The 16,431-nt window shown below is 41.2% G+C and overlaps 1 protein-coding gene and 1 non-coding gene across 4 annotated transcripts in view; one reads left to right on the forward strand and one right to left on the reverse strand.

The window, feature by feature from the left end:
* Window positions 1–1,495: 1,495 nt before the first annotated feature.
* Window positions 1,496–1,567, forward strand: trnaq-uug. Its single transcript has one exon. It is a non-coding gene; the product is annotated as a tRNA-Gln (tRNA).
* Window positions 1,568–2,512: 945 nt separating this feature from the next.
* The window catches only part of LOC119491069 (tensin-2-like), a 34,257-nt gene continuing 20,338 nt past the window's right edge, over window positions 2,513–16,431 (reverse strand). For 2 of the 3 annotated variants that reach the window (XM_037774696.1, XM_037774715.1), the window contains 24 exons: window positions 15,869–15,901; window positions 15,738–15,787; window positions 15,393–15,576; window positions 15,100–15,150; window positions 14,872–14,994; window positions 14,707–14,771; window positions 13,365–13,448; window positions 13,152–13,264; window positions 12,927–12,987; window positions 12,584–12,659; window positions 11,292–11,421; window positions 10,580–10,645; window positions 10,383–10,499; window positions 8,912–10,294; window positions 8,121–8,271; window positions 7,199–8,040; window positions 6,877–7,008; window positions 6,307–6,399; window positions 6,017–6,094; window positions 5,758–5,835; window positions 4,948–5,116; window positions 4,423–4,491; window positions 4,130–4,159; window positions 2,513–3,949 (listed from right to left, as the gene is read on the reverse strand). In XM_037774696.1, coding sequence (XP_037630624.1) covers window positions 3,805–3,949; window positions 4,130–4,159; window positions 4,423–4,491; window positions 4,948–5,116; window positions 5,758–5,835; window positions 6,017–6,094; window positions 6,307–6,399; window positions 6,877–7,008; window positions 7,199–8,040; window positions 8,121–8,271; window positions 8,912–10,294; window positions 10,383–10,499; window positions 10,580–10,645; window positions 11,292–11,421; window positions 12,584–12,659; window positions 12,927–12,987; window positions 13,152–13,264; window positions 13,365–13,448; window positions 14,707–14,771; window positions 14,872–14,994; window positions 15,100–15,150; window positions 15,393–15,576; window positions 15,738–15,787; window positions 15,869–15,901 — 4,323 coding nt within the window. In that variant the 3' untranslated portion in view covers window positions 2,513–3,804. The remainder of the gene's footprint in view (window positions 3,950–4,129; window positions 4,160–4,422; window positions 4,492–4,947; window positions 5,117–5,757; window positions 5,836–6,016; window positions 6,095–6,306; window positions 6,400–6,876; window positions 7,009–7,198; window positions 8,041–8,120; window positions 8,272–8,911; window positions 10,295–10,382; window positions 10,500–10,579; window positions 10,646–11,291; window positions 11,422–12,583; window positions 12,660–12,926; window positions 12,988–13,151; window positions 13,265–13,364; window positions 13,449–14,706; window positions 14,772–14,871; window positions 14,995–15,099; window positions 15,151–15,392; window positions 15,577–15,737; window positions 15,788–15,868; window positions 15,902–16,431) is intronic. The other variant, XM_037774706.1, reaches the window with a different exon arrangement.

Here is a 16,431-nt window from a genome sequence, read left to right on the forward strand (position 1 = left end):
TGTCTGTCTTCCTGGGCACCTGACTTTGTAGTAGATACTGTATGTTGTGTTTTGTGTATTTTTAACATTTGTGTTTGTGGTTGTATACTGTGACTTGACACTGCATGTTTGTTGTTTAAAATGTGATGTGTTTTAAAGCTGCAGTGGGTAGATATGGAGCAAATATGATTAAAAAAGGTCATTTTTATAAAATGGTCACAATATCTTGACAGTAATGCATGAGACAGGTAGTCTGAAATAAAATCATGTGCCTCTGTGTCCTCCGGTGCTTCTAATGGCATCTGCAAGATTTCAAAGACCGGAGGAAAACAACCAGTCAGAGCCTGTGATTGGCCAAAGTCTCCCGTCACAGGCTAGATTTTTTAATGTCTGAAAACAGAGCCACGAGGAGGTGCACAGGTCTAATTTTCTCTCAGAACACTTGAATTACAATATGCTGAAAGGGTTATTATGGAGTTTTTGCCCAATGATGCCAAAAACATTCTGCCTAATGCAGGTGTAAGCAATGCTTACATTTGGATGTTGCTTCCATGAAAAACAATGTTCAAATGTTTGCATCGCAATATTTTAGTCTATAAACTCACATAATTAATAAAATAGTTTGACACCTTTTAGCTCTTACATCCTCCTGGGAACCGATTAAAAAAAGTCTTCCAATTACTTTTTTGTGTGATTTCCTTCCTATTTAGGGTTAAAAGAAAATCTTACAATTTAGGCTTTTTGAACTTTATTTTTTATTTTGCAGCATGTCCACTTCAGTGGACCACAGGACCATTTCAGTGTGAAAAGACTAAAACAATGAACAGATTACGGCCGTAAAGTGATATTAAACCAAGAATACATTCAACTTGATTAAAAAAAAACACATGCCATAACACTGGAAAGCCCATGATGTCCTCTTTACAATACACCAGGGGTTGATAGAGTAAGTCAAAAGAGTAAAAGGATATGCATGTGGACAAAATGTCCATGGCCGAGGACACATGTGAATGGGCTGTGTCTCAGGAGGATATAATAATCCAAACCTTTATTTTGAAAAGAGAGCTTTTATTTTGAAAAGAGAGCTTTTATTTTGAGGAGCTGAAAACGGATATGGAGTAGCTAGCTATAGCAGCTAGCAGCTAGCATACATTCGTGAAAGTAATTGACGTGACCCTCAAACCTTCAGTAATTTATTTGATAACATATATATGCATCGGTCGGCTCGGTTAGACCTGACGTGGTCGACTGTCTGCACCTCCAGATGGATGCGTGTGTTAATAACAATCTACTTCTGATTCTGAGTTAGCTAGGTTAACCGTCGTTAGCTAACTAGCAATGACGAGAAATGTGGCAGTTGGCACTTTGATTTAAGAGTTTAATCTCTCTAATAGCGCACTGTTTGATGAGATAAAGACTCTGAGAGTTAACATCCTCAATCATAAACAACATAGACCTCAGAAAGAGACCAAAGCTTACTCATAACTACAGTCCTGTGGTTGACATAGGCGTGAATGGTCCCATGGTGTAATGGTTAGCACTCTGGACTTTGAATCCAGCGATCCGAGTTCAAATCTCGGTGGGACCTCATCCTTTTGACCCCGTCAACTTGTTAAAAGTTATGAACGCTTGTCATGAATTGAGTTGTTTCAAGTTGATAGGTAAGTGCAAACGCTGAGAATATGAGGGAAATCATACAAGAGTTTAATCTACCTACTACATTTACATGTGGTTTTAGCTGGTAACAACAAATATATGATTTGGTCTGCAAATACATAAAATATCTTAACATATTTTAAAGGAAGCCTTTAAATGATGAGGCATACACTTTGCATTTGATTCGTTGAGATTATGAGGGAAATGATACAAGACTTTAATTAGACCTACTATGTTTACATGCTCGTAGCTGGTAACTATAAAGGTAACAACAAATATATGATTGGGTCTGCAAATACTGAAAATATCTTAATATATTTTAAAGGAAGCCTTTAAATGATGAGGCATACACTTTAATTTGATTCGCTGAGAATATGAGGGAAATGATACAAGACTTTAATCAGACCTACTACATTTACATGCTCTTGGCTGGTAACAACAAATATATGATTTGGTCTGCAAATACTGAAAATATCTTAATATATTTTAAAGGAAGCCTTTAAATGATGAGGCATACACTTTAATTTGATTCGCTGAGAATATGAGGGAAATGATACAAGACTTTAATTAGACCTACTACATTTACATGCTCTTAGCTGGTAACTATAAAGGTAACAACAAATATATGATTGGGTCTGCAAATGCATAAAATATCTTAACATATTTTTACATGAAGCCTTTAAATGATGAGGCGTACACTTTGCATTTGATTCGCTGAGAATATGAGGGAAATGATACAAGACTTTAATCAGACCTACTACATTTACATGCTCTTAGCTGGTAACAACAAATATATGATTTGGTCTGTAAATACTGAAAATATCTTTAACATATTTTTACATGAAGCCTATAAATGATGAGGCACACACTTTTTTTGCATTTGATTTGATTTTTATTACTTAAAACTTCCTGTCAAATATGACATACACCGTTCTTCTCAGAGGCCTAAAATATATTACTTCTTTTTACATAAAAATCCATTATGAAAAATAATAATTGTGCTGAAGTCATCTAAATGATGTATCAGTTTATAGAAAACACACAAATACCAAACAACAAACATGTATTGAAAAAAAAACAACTTTAAAAAATATCTTAACACAATAATGAAGTCTTTGGCTTAAAGTGAAGCTCCATGCCGTGGATATTGGTTAGTTAAATATGGACTAATATGTGATATGGAAAGACTTTTCTGGTACCGACTCTTTTTATACTGACATCACCAACATTGCAGACATTGTATATTTTCTCACCACATTTTGAACTTCACAAAGTAAGTAAGTGTCCACATAGGTTTTTTTAATTATTATTATTTGCAGCTGTAGAAATGTTGTAAATATTCAGGTCCTGTCCACGATCTTTAAAATTACTTATTTGTTTACTCTGTTTTAATTAAGGTTGCCCTCCCTTTTACTTGCTTATGTAGTTTAGCCACATAACATTTTGTTTAGCAGGTTTAGCATAATACGCTACAACATCCGTGGTTATCACTCATCAACAAAAATACACTTATAATAGTATAGTTGCATCGAGAACAAAATGTAGATTTTTTAAAATATGTACCGATATCTAACCAACTGAGTTAAATTGTAGTCAAAGACACCCTCAGATTACTTCTTTTACTCTTTCTCACATTGCATAAGGTCCACTTTATGCCACTTTACACCTTAAAACATGGCTCTTATATTTTACTACTTAAAGACTTCTTAACGGTTTCTCCTTTACCTTTAACTGTTGATGTAGAGAAACTTTAATAACAGTGTGGTACATGGATTGTCACTTACGCAGCTTGTGAAGTTTGTTGTACATTATGAGAACTGTTTGAAACAGAATTACAAATAAAACAACTTTATCAACAGCAAAACAAACAAAAAAAAAACCCCAAACTCTTTTTTTAATCTCATTTGGCAAAGGTTACCAAAGTTCAGAGGTCAGTCTTTGGCTTATCAAACTATTTTTTTCTAACTGTTTGCTCTGTAAACTGGCATATAAACAATACATTGCGCTACAGAGCAGTGATTCTGTTATAAAAACAGTCATACAGCCGAGCACAGTGGTGCCACCTGCACTAATGCAAGAACAAAATGTAGTCACACGCACTTCATTAAAAATCATATTAACATCTTCCCCAGATCCCCAATAGTCCAGTTTTCAGATTCTCCTCCTCTCTCATCTGCGTAGCTGTGGTCCCAGCATGACTTTGTTGATAAAGTTGACAATGGCCACTGCAGGTTGCTCGGGGTCCATCTCTGCAAACAGGTGACATACGTTCTCCGTAGCGCTGCCTGTCCGCCTCGCCACGAAGCCAAACATCCTGCAGCAAAAAGGAGATGTGAGAGGTCAAGAGACGGGAGAGTTTATAATAATAATTGACACTGAAAGAATCCCAATTGAGCAACAAATCTGATTGTGATTAACTGCCATGCAAAGTAGCACACTGTACCAGTCGGTAATATCACTCGCCAAGAAAAAACACAGAGAAGCAAGCACTTACTTGCTTGACGTGCTATCAGAATTAGTCCACCTGAAGCACGGGCACACAAATAGAGACACGGAGACATAAACGTAGGAAAACATGAATGACAAAAGACATTCTCCTCTTAGAAAAGCAGACAAATCACAGAGGACTTATATTTACAAAATATAAGTCAATACAGGATGTATTTGTGCAGCAGCAGAAAGCACACAGATATCACTGCCTTAACTAAAGATAATCAGCAGTAACATGTACAAGCATGTATAGTTTTTTTTAATTAAATCATACTGTCATATGTCTCGGTGACCTACCTCTGGTCTTTGGGGTTGAGACTGCTGAAAGTCACGCTGTTGATTGGGTAGTGTCTCCTGAAAAATAGTCTGGATACACACACAAACAATATTATGACTCATTTGTCTTTGGCATTAGCTTTAAGTATCCTATTTAGAACATTTCCTGTCAAACTGGTGTACATACTGTGTCAGACCAGCCTGTTCTCATTCCCTGGGCGTCAAATACAGAGGCTTTGTCAGCGTTTAGTACCGCCGCACAAGACACCCTTTAGCGCCGGTATGAAACGCAACAGGCGTTTTTTATTAACTATAATATTAATTGTTTGTCAGTTTCACTCTCACTTTAGAATCAGTTGTTCGTTCGTGTCCTTTGTTCACAACATTCAGTGTCATTTTCAATGTTCAAACGTTGTAGTTTTAAGCCCAACCATGTCGTTCTTTCCTAAACCTAACTATAGTGGTTTTGATGCCAAAAATAAAGTGACGCCAAGCGGCGGGACAAAGTGGCGGTATGTGACGAGTTGGGATGAGAAAGTGTTGTACCTTCTTTTGCTGTCGGTGAGAGTGATGCCCTGAGAAGACACTTTGAAGTGGACCACTGTTGCCACTGGACGTGGACTGAGGGCCAAAGTACACTTGGTTGCCTTTGAGATTGCCTCAGGGCCCGTCAACGACTCGGTTTCCATAGAGTTCAGGTAGAGCACGTTGCAGGCTTGTGTACGAGAGAGATGAGAAAATATGGATTAACATAAACATGTATACTCTTATAGTTTTGGGAAACTATGAGGCTTGAGCAGTCTCTGCTGGTCAAAAGTAAGAACTGAAACTATATATACATATACATATACATATACATATATATATTTATTTTTTTCATATATATATATATATACATATATATATATATATGTATATATATATATATATTTTTTTTTTAATTAATTAATTTTATTTATTTATTTTTTATGTTTTATTTTTATTTACTTATTTTAGTGTATTTATTTAAATGTATTTATTTAGTATTTTTAGATTTCTATAAATTCATTTATTTATTAACATTTTTTTTTAAAATCTTTGTCTTTCTTGGTTATTGTTATTATTATTTCCAAGGGGGATGTGGGTGGGAGGGTTGTTCCATTTGGTTACTGTGCTTTTTCTTTCTTTCTTATTCTTAAAATCCCTCGGTATTGTGTGCTTTTCCACTATCGACTGTGGTGCCCTTTCTGTATTACACACGCATCAATAAAAAGGTTGAAACTAAGAACTGCAACTATTGCACTGCATGTGATATGTCCTCTATGTAAATCCATGTAACAGCAGAATCACTAAAAACAAAACAAGCCCATGTGCTACCTGCTCCTTGTTTGAGGAGATCAGCCGCCGTGCTGGTGTTTGTTGCACTCTGCGTCTCGTGAAGCTCCCCAACCAGATCTGAAACATGATAGTCTTCAGTTACATAACAATACCGTCTAAATTGTTGACGATCCAGTATATAGCTGTTATAATAACCTGCTATTTTTTGATGTGTTGAATTGTTCCCTCATAATAAATATGTCTTAGAAAGTCTTGGAATAAGAATCATGACATCTAAATGTAATGATAGTGATTTTACCTTTTTCTGGGACGCGAAGGGCACATGGCAGAGAGATGGGAGTGATTGAATGCTGGTACACCAGGGCAGATAAACTTCCTGAGACAAAGACAGGAAGAGAAAAGAGGTGAACACAGATGATGATTATGACAGATTAGAAGACATTAAAATGAAGATAACAGGGGACTGAGAAGGAAGTAAATAAAAACACTTTCTCTAGGTTTACAGGTAAAAAAAAAGATCAATTTCAATATCTCGTACATAATTAAAATATGTGAAATATATGCAGTTGTGTCTCTCCTATAACTGACCAAAGTAGGACTCGTTCTGACAGCCCTTGATCTTCACTCCCCGTGGCCCGGTCTCGATGAGGAAGTGTCTCACCAGCTGTTCAAGAGGGTCCCCTGGGAGAGAGGCGAGGAGGGTGAGAGGGAGGGAGTGAGGATGATAATAAAGACAGACTGTATAACGCAGAACATATTCTATAAGGATGCATGATCAAAAATACAAAAACGTGTACGATTCGAATCGGATGTTTTCTGTGATTTTTTACACTTATCTGATGGCAAGTATCTTCTTTGCAAACCCATCAGCAGTCATTTTTGGATGTTTAAACAGTCTGAATAAATGTATGAAAATCATGTAACTAATCAACCGTTGAAGTACACAATTTGGCATCAAATTTCTCTACATAGTTTGTTGAATGGGAGTGTGATGTGACCTTAGGCCTTTTTCACAGTAGGCATTTTGACTTGTCATAGTAGGAAAAGCACAGGTGTTGCTACTAACACTATCGATGGCTCTGTTGTATGCGGGTGTGAGGCATGGCGATGTGACAGTGAGCCAGCATGCAGAATACCAGGACCCTGGATCATGGATACCTTTGCTGCCGGTGATGTTGGCATTAGGAGGAGGCGTGGCCACCTTGAGGGCCAGGCCGTAGGCCCCCTGGAAGGAGTTACTGTCTCTGATGAGGAAAGTTCCTGGTCCCTTGTCCTTCAAAACAGCGATGGCTACGGTAGAGAAGATGCATTAGAGTATGGGTGTTGTCGTGTGAAATAAGAGACGCAACAATGACAACATATGGGTTACATGTCTTTTGTCACCCTGCTGTTATGATGTATGACGTTTCATTATACAGTATGACTTCATCATTAATGTTCAAACAAGATTGGATTGTTGCATATCCCTCATCATCCTCACCTTGGTCTCTGGAGATGCCTGGTTTGTACCAGTACTTGGAGCTGTCCTGGACAAACTTCGCATTGACCCTGATGTCTGATTCCTCCCTACAGTTGTGTTGTGAAGACCCGCGTCTCTGCTCTCCCACCAAGGGGGAGAAAGTAACGTGGTGCGTGGGGGAAGGAGCTGAGGAGCCCCGGTATAGTGAGTTGTGTCCGTTTAGGTATCCCGGTGTGGACGAAAGACGTTTCTTCTCGGGTAGCGGTGGCTGGACGGCGGGGATGGTGACTGCAGTGTACCCAGTGTATGGTACGTGAGGGACGTTTAGTAATGGGTAGTAATAGGATGCTAAGGGAAAGGTTGGTGTGTGATATCCGTCAGGCACAGGTGATGGTGGTTTGGTGTCGGCTGAGCTGTCTCTTTCCGGAGTCAGTCTTTGTCCCGCTGCGTCTGTAGAGCGCTGAGGAGAAGTCTGAAGGTCTGGGGAGCCAATAGGAGAATTTTGGGAAGTGGTGGAGGGGCTAGAACTGAGACTAGCAGAGGGGTTCATGGATACACTTCTGCTGCTGTCAGATGGGGTATCGCTAGGAAGGGCAGAGCCATTGAGCTGCACTTGGACCGGGGTGATGATGACGGTGGCATAGCTTGAAGGCTGTAATTTGTTAGATCCTTCTGCACTTCCTGTGATCTTGGCTGCTCCGTCAGAGCTCAAACTCTGCTCACTTGATGGTGTTGTGGAGTTTATAGATATGTTGGAGCTTTGTGTTTCTCTTGATACTGGTGTGACGGCTTTGCTGCTGTTTGTGCTGGACTCCAGATGTGGTGAAGTTGCTTGGCTTTGAAGAGGGCTATCAGCAGATACACTAAGGAAGAATGGACAAAATAAGATTATTAGCTACAAATCTGGATGAATTTTATTTTCAGCTAAAAAATATTCACCCACCTGTCTTCTGTGTGTGTGGGGCTGCTGCTACCAATGATTGTGTAGTCATGATCAGAGTCCAGTCCAGGGGTGCTTGACTGTCCATTAGAGTCTGATTTACCGTCTGAACCCTGGGATATGTCATCCTCCACATCAGCCTTGGCCTGTTCCCCTTCGAGAAGTGAGATAAAACAAGATGAGATGAAGATAGAGCAAAGAAATGAGAAAAATAAGAAGAACAAGCATGTTATTCCAGCGCGTTCTCATTCCCAGGGTGTCAAATACCGATGCTTTTTTACGGCCGTCGGCTTTTGATACCGCTGCACAAAGCACCCTTAAGGGCCAGTATGAGATGCACTGGGCTTTCCATTATCTACAATGTAAACCCATTCGCAGTAACAATAAACGCTCAGAGAAAGTGTTGTGGTGACGTAGTTTAAAGAGCAAAAGAGACACACTGGGTGGGTGTGAGGGGAGGTGGATGGGTCCAACAAACACAACGCTTTCAACAAGGAGTCCGCTGTTCATGTCCTGTGTGTTATGTTTTACTTTCACTTTACAATCAGCTGTTCATTCGTGTCACGTGTTTACAGCAGCACATTTTCACTGTAAAAGGCCCAAACATGTTGTTTCTCCTAAACCTAACTAAATAGTTTTGTTTGATTCACAACAATAAGCACGCGTTTACTGAGACCGAAAAGTGACGCTGAGGGGTCTGACAAAGCAAATGACGAGTTGGGATGAGAACGTGTTGGTTATTTCAATGTAAAAAAAAAGCAATCCCCACTGGATCCATCCATCTATCCAATCACCTTTGTGATGCTCAGCGTGCTGCTGTTCTCTAGATCCAGAGGGAGTCTCGGGCAGCCTGCCTCTCCCAGGAGAGGGGCTGCTAGCGGGCAAAGGCGAGGCTGATCCAGAGTGGTACCCCGAGGCGTAGCCCCGGCTCTCGTGGCTCTCGGCTGGGGAGGACTGATAAGGAGAGCAGGGACAGGAGTGGCGAGGCTGCGGAGGGGTGTGGTATCCACTGCTTGCTCCATCCCGCACATCCATCAGAGACTGGGGGCTGGGGTAGCCCTGATGAGGCCCGATGGCGTACCTAGGCTCCGGGGTTGGACTCTGATCCAAAGTGGAGTGGCAGACGCGAAACGCCGGCATGGCTGATTTGCACTGCCAGAACTCTGCCTCTCGCGCCACCTCCCATGGATTTTCACTTTCCCACAGCGGAGGCGCCTCTCTTGTTCGTTGTACTCCTTGGGACCAGTGTGGGCTTTCTGATTGGTCGGGGTGCAGTGGGTGGAATGCTCTAACTGAGGCTGATTGGTGCTCTCGCCTGCTGGAGCAGTCCCGACAGGGGCAACCAGAGGACGGTGGTGGAGAGCTGAAGTACATTTCCCTGTAGGGGCTAGAGGGCAGTGATTGATGGGAGAGATGAGAGGCCGGATTGTGGCTGGAATAATGGAGCAGGTGACACTCTTCCCCAGTGCAGAGTCTGTTTAAGGCTGGGAGGGTGTGGCTGTGTGGGTGGGTGTGTTCAGGGGTGGAGTAAGGGTAGCACGGCCTGAGGAGGCAGGGCAGGGGCGGGGGTGGCGGTGGACGTTCCCATGGTAACTCTGGCAAAGGATGGGCACTGTGTCGATGGCAGAGCTCCATATGAGTTGTATGAGGTGGCGGGGATTTGGATGGCAAGGCCGGCAGGGTTTGGCTTTTTGGATTCTTTTTGACGCTGTTGCAACGGCCAAGGCAATGACTGTCAGAAAGGCAGGGCTCTCGCTCCCTCTCCCATCCGCCATCGCCACACTTTGCTCGACCGCAACACGATTGCTCTCGCCTCAAACCCCCAGGACTTTGCGGGTCTCCGTCATCTAAAATCGCCGTCTCTCTATCCTTCTCTTTTCCTCTTCTTTTGTCTTTTGCCTCAACTTCCCCGTCTCCTTTCCTCGATGGACAGTCAGTGTTTTCTCTCTCCGGGCGTTTTATGGACGGAGTGGCGTCTTCCTGGTGATCAGAGGAGCGGCTAGAGTCAGAGGTGTAGGTGAGAGGCTGGGGCTGGCTGGGAGTTTGAGGCTTGACAGTTGGGCTGCTGGTGAGGCATCCGTTGGGTGACGGCACTGAAGCAGTCGAGCCCGGCCCGCGGCGCTTCCTCACCTGGGCATACAGGCTGCCGTCTAGAGGGCCCCTCGTATGAGAGATATCTGGTAGAAACAAGAAGGGAGTGTCATGTGATGTTTGACCCTCTTAACTTATTCTTCACACCCCTGTGTGTGTGTGCATGTTTCTTACTTTCAATGCTGTCTTGGTGGTGCAGGTTGAAGTTCTCATAAGAATCCCATCGGACCACAGGGTCCGAGGTGTTGTAGTCCACTTTGATGGAGGCGTCATTCTTGCGGTATTCTCGACCTTTGAAAGCAGACATTTAGTTATGAAGCATATGAAAATGTAAAAAGCAAGAGAAGCGGCGACAGTGTGATAATATTCACCTTTCATTTTTTCCGGCCCATTGGAGAAGATAAACTCGACTGTAGCGTCTGGAGGGAACCTGTCATCTGCAGAAAGATGAGCATAAAGGCAGCGACTAAAATATCCAGGCTGTAACTACAGAGACTGATAAAAAACATTCACAAGAAAGTGCTCTTATTCTGTGAAGTGGAAACACCAAAGTTAATAAATAAAGATCATCAACAAAGCATAACACTTTAAAGAATTGTATCTGAAATGAGTTTTTTCCTTTCGTGCACGAGTGTGGGTAATATTATTTATACATCGTATGCATGCGTCAGCATGTAGCACTTAGAGCATCTGTCATGAGACTGCTGCTTATTGAGCCATGTACAAGCATTTCTGTTTGATCTAAACTGACACTGTCTTTTGATATTTACCTCAAAATACAGACACAACACCACAATGGACTGAAAGATAAGTGGGTCTTGAATTATACAGCCGTGTAAACCATTTCAAGGAAGTAATAGAAATACACAGAAGGAAGTTCCTTTTATGCTTTCATTAGTTTACAATATTCACATTTTAGTGTAGTAAAGCACTAGTATAATTTAAACAACCTCCCTGCAGTGATGTAGTACCATAGTTTTCCTCATGCACATGTAGCATAAATACCCTTCAGTCTACTTTCTTCTGTAATGCCTTCATTCCATGCATTTCCTAAGAAACTATTGAGCCTCTGTTTTTTTATACCTGTGCAGGCCAGGTCCAGTTCAGTCTTGCCAAACCACAGCTGGGCTCCGTGGACAGTGCAGGTGTGGAACTGGACTCTGAACACCACCTCCCTCTCTGCTGCTCGACTCCGCCGGTCGTAGCACTTCACCTGCAGAGAAGGATGCAGGTAAGAGAGTGATGTACTTAAATACAAAGGCTCATTTCACATGAATTGTCCCAAAAAAGTTGATGTCGTAAATCAAATCTGAATGTGCTTTGGATCATATATTCTTTGGTGCGTGTCGCTGTTGTGGCAAGTTGGCAACTGATTACCCTCCGAGACAAAAAAAAGTACTTGCAAGTCTTTCTAGGTCGCTAAGGGCTCTGAATGTTTTTACCCTCTCAAAGAGACATGCAAAACAGCGTAAGAAAATAATTAAGCATGCATATTCATGGTCTACAGGGGATTTGGAGCTTAAGTGGTTTAAAAATAATCAAGCGCTTTTTCAAGGAAAAGTTACAAAAGTGCATCAAGGTGAGGAGAGAAGAAAAAATATATATATTTTTTTCAATTAAAGGGATAGTTTGGGTGCTTTGAAGTGGGGTTGTATGAGGTATTTATCCATAGTATGTGTATTACCTACACTAGATGATGGTCGGCACATCCTAGCTTGGAGATACAGATAGATGGACCGACACCAGTGCAAAGCAATACAGTGCTGTGGACGGGGCCAGCAGAAAAACGTATTTTAAACCACATAAAAGAAAGGCTCACGTAAAAAAAAAAAGATATACGTTTACACTATATTTAGAATATTGTCCAACGGCGAACTGAGCAGAAAGAGAAACGTATCTATACTGTTTTTGTCATCTGAGCCTGCTGGCTTTGGAGAGAGCATAGATAAGTTTCACTTTCAGTTCAGTTCCCCTTCGGAAAGGGCAGTCTGACGGAAAGATAAAGCGGTGAAAGTGTTGGTAAATATAGCGTACACTTAAACGGATATCGAGTTTTTGGGATGAGCCTTTCTTTTAGGTGGCTAAAATATGTTTTTCTGCCGTCCCCGTCCACAGCACTGTATTGCTTTGCTCCGGTGCCGCTACTCCTGTCTGTATCTCCAAGCTGTGAGATTGCCGACCGTCATCTACTGTAAATAATACACCTACTATGGATAAGTACCTCATTCAACCCCACTTCAAAACACCCGAACTATCCCTTTAAGGCCTTGCAGTTGTATTGCAGTGATATACTGTATGGATGGATATGGATAGGGTTTAAATCAAAATAAGGTTTCTAATTAGTGACACACAGTGCACAATAAGCTATTGCTCACCATAATGTCCCCCTTTAATAAAAGCGCTGGCTCCATAGTCACACACAGCTTCCTTGCCCTGGAGCTCTGGGGATCACTGGACAAACGCAGACATACACAGAATAAAAAAACAACTGCCACAGCAGCTCAAAACACACATAAAACCAGTAAAAACATGTCTCAGTTGGGTAAAACAGTGGTAAACAACATTAACTTTAACATAAGCACAGACCAACCTACACCTAAACACAGACAGCAGCCTGTATAGACAACATCTGTCAGTTGGACAGGGGAAGGAAAGAAGTCTGCCCGCAGGAGGTGAACTGAAAAAACACAGTGACTGGAGAACTTGTCATGTACTTACAAGATGCCTGAAGTGTAGACGAGCTGTAAGGACTGGTAGATTTTCAGGAATGGATAAAAACCTGCAGATACAGAAAAACTGTAAAGGGGGAGAGTTTGCTGACAAAGGCTTTATTGTTTTTTTCCCTTCAGCACTGTAAAACACTTGGTGTTCACTATTTGAAGCTAAGACTTACTGTAACTACACTGCAAGCTATTATACAACATTAGTTTGTGTAAAACTGACCTCCTCCCGCCTGGAAGTTTGGTAGTGATGGAATGAGGATCTGGTGGAGGAATAGAGGACTGCTGTTCATTTTGATGGTACCTGACAGCAACCCGCCAAAGTAGTAGATGTACCTGCAGAAGAGACGTGAGGAAACATAGTGATGAGAGCAGGGAGCCACTGAGGCGAGCAGCACAAGAGGAGGAGATACAAAGATATATGACTGTGTCTCACCTGTTCTGAGAGGGCTGTAGGGAAGAGGAGACTTTGTCCTCACAGAACTTTCTCATTGCTAGTGTGGTGAGAGCCTGGTCCGCTCTGTGGACACAACCAGAGGTGTATTAATACATGCTTTAATACAGATCTGTGCAAGCAAAAATTAGGAAGTGTTAGTGATGCTATAATAAACTAGAATATGGCTCGAGCATATTTCTAATAAATTGCATTGTGTGTACATTGTACATCCTAGTTTAAACGCTAGATGTAGACTCAATGTTGGGAAATTATCTCTGTCTTAACCTCTTGACAGAAACCAATACTTTACTTCTGCCTGTTCTGTTTGTTACATCTTAATGTGTTAACATTTGCATTGTAATCTTTTTAAGTGGGCACTTTGGCCATGAACACTGTATTAGAGTTTAAAAGTATTGAATTCATTTCAATTAAATTTATGAGCAGCAGATACAGAAATACTTTTTGTAATATGTGGGCACACCAACAAATTATTGTAATGTCAAATGTTATACTGTTTAGTAGTGTTGTAGTTATTTTGATAGCACAATGGGTTCGCTGGTGTAGAAACAGTGATTTTTTTGCAGTGTAACTGGTGAAAACTATGCATAAATTTACTATTGTTTGGCCCGTGACTCCTTCTATTTTTCTGTATATTAGTGTGTCTGGAGGTAATGAGGTGTATGCCTAAAGTAAATCATAACTGTTGTTGCTGACTTTGCCTACCAATATAATCTAATCTACAATAGGCATTTTTTACATTTACATTTCCTCTTTTAGAGCTCGCCAACAAAAATCAAGATGTGAAAGCACTGAGGACAGTGATCTAGAGCTGAAATGATGAGTCAATTAATTGATAAGTTGATTAACAGAAAATTAATCATCAACACATTTGATAATAAATTAATAATAAGTTAGTTTTTAAAGGAATAACGCCAAGAATTAATTGGTTTCAGCTTCCCTTGAATATTTGACAGTTTTTCTTAGTCTTTGTGATATTAACTGAATATATTTAGGGTTTGAACTATTGTTTGGACAAAACAAGCTATAGTTGCAGCCCTACAGTGATTACATTGACAGAACTACAAAAAGGTTTGGCCTTGATGACAACAAAATATAACTGTGAATAAAGACATTATGGAAACAAAAAGGTTGATTTGATTTCAGCACAAGAGAAATGTGTAACTCTAGTTATGCATGTTGGCAATTTTAGAGGTAGGTATCCAATTTTCCTTGATTGAAATGCAGCCTCGATGAAAATAGGTGAAAATTCGAAACGGATAATTGGTCTTCACACATGCTTGTATAACGAGTCTCTTGTTGGATCAATAATGATGCAGATTACCCTGCTGATATCTTGCTGTAGTGCATGTAGGCCGCCACAATGACCCCCGTCTTCCCTTTGTTTCCCTGTCAGGACACAGATCAAAGTGACGATGAAATAGCTTCTCCCACTGTTTTAAATTTTTCACAGCAAAAGCGAGCAGATGTGGATTCAGGTGGCACTGACCCTGCAGTGGAGGACCACCACGTTGTGGGGGTCAGAGGTCAGCCAGGTCTCCATGGCTTTACAAACAGCACAGATTCTGTCCAGGGGCGGGGCGTGAACATCAGGCCAGCCGTAGTCCTGCACCTGAACCGCAGAGGAAGACAGACGTTTTAAATTCTGCTTTTCGAATGAGTCAAACCTGTCCATTAACCGTAAAGTGTGATCTGTCATCTTTTAAAATGTAAATACCTTTGGGTTAAGTCTGGTGATGTCATGTCTCTTCTCTGATAAATTCAGTAGCTGGAAAAGGCAGAGACACATAAGAAGATATCACAAATCTATTTTTATAAATCAAGTGGGAGGAAATAAGGACTCAAAGCAATAACTTTTCTGAATAGTTGCACAAATATGCAATTAAAACCTGTTTAATTTGTTTTAATGAAACTTTTAATAGGAACCACGATCTCATTATTCAGTCTTTTTAATAGACCAGTCACGACATTAAGTTTATAACTCCTTATGTTTTCAGTTTTATGACTAACCAAGAACTTGTCTTGGTGCTTGGATTTCAGCATGGAGGCCACTTCCTGTAGGTTTCTGCGGTAGCGCTGCTCCTCCAGGTCCGGCAGGAAGAAGACAGAGATGATCCTCTCCGTGATGTAGGTGAGGTCAAAGTCGTAGTGGTGCTCCATCACGTGCTCCATCACTTGTTCCACACTTTTACTCCTGGACATTGTGAGAGAGTTCATTGTTTTAGTGCAGCCAAAACATCCATTAGGCGATTTAAGACTCCTTCATGTTTATTTTTACTACGCATTTCATTTCTGCATATCCATTTTACATATCAAATATCTTTTTTTTGAAGTGTGATTCAGGCTTCTCGGTACCTCGGTATGGAGCCTCTCTTCTTCTGAGATGTAGATTTAGTGGAGCCGTGCTGAGAAACAATCAGAGATGAGTAACTCTGCAACATGATTGGTTGCATTACATAATATAAAAACTACATGTACACACTCACCAGGTCTGGTGTTGAGGTGCAGGTGGGAGTCACCTGAAAGCAAATGAGCACATAGTTGGTGTTTGCAGCAGTTATATAACCAAATACACACACAGTGGGAATGAGCTAGCACATGCCAAGTCATGTGTTTGGTTTAACGCTCTTGGTCCTGCTCCAGCAGCGCAGATGAAGGGTTTGAAGGATGAATGGATGATGGAGAGAACGGTTAAGATTCACTCTCACTTGTCATCTGCTGCAGCTCGTCTGAAGAAGAGGCTGTCAGCACAGATCTGGCTGTTCCACATGATGTCAGACACACGCACACATACACACCCATACAGACTGGTGCACACTAACACACATGCACATAAAGTCAAACACTGCACGCATGTCTACAGAAATGTCAAGAACTGGAGGACGCTGCATTGAATTCTCTGAATTCTCCTTTTGCACACTGACTGGTGTTTATTGTGCTGACCAGGCAATTAAATAAGAAGAAGTGCTTAAAGATACGCAATAAAAATGATTGATTGTGTTTTGAGACTCGTAAAGAAGGAGAGGAGAGAGAGGGATAAAGTTTACTG

The sequence above is a fragment of the Sebastes umbrosus genome, chromosome 1, assembly GCF_015220745.1.
Source record: "Sebastes umbrosus isolate fSebUmb1 chromosome 1, fSebUmb1.pri, whole genome shotgun sequence".
In the NCBI taxonomy this organism is placed as follows: Eukaryota; Metazoa; Chordata; class Actinopteri; order Perciformes; family Sebastidae; genus Sebastes; species Sebastes umbrosus.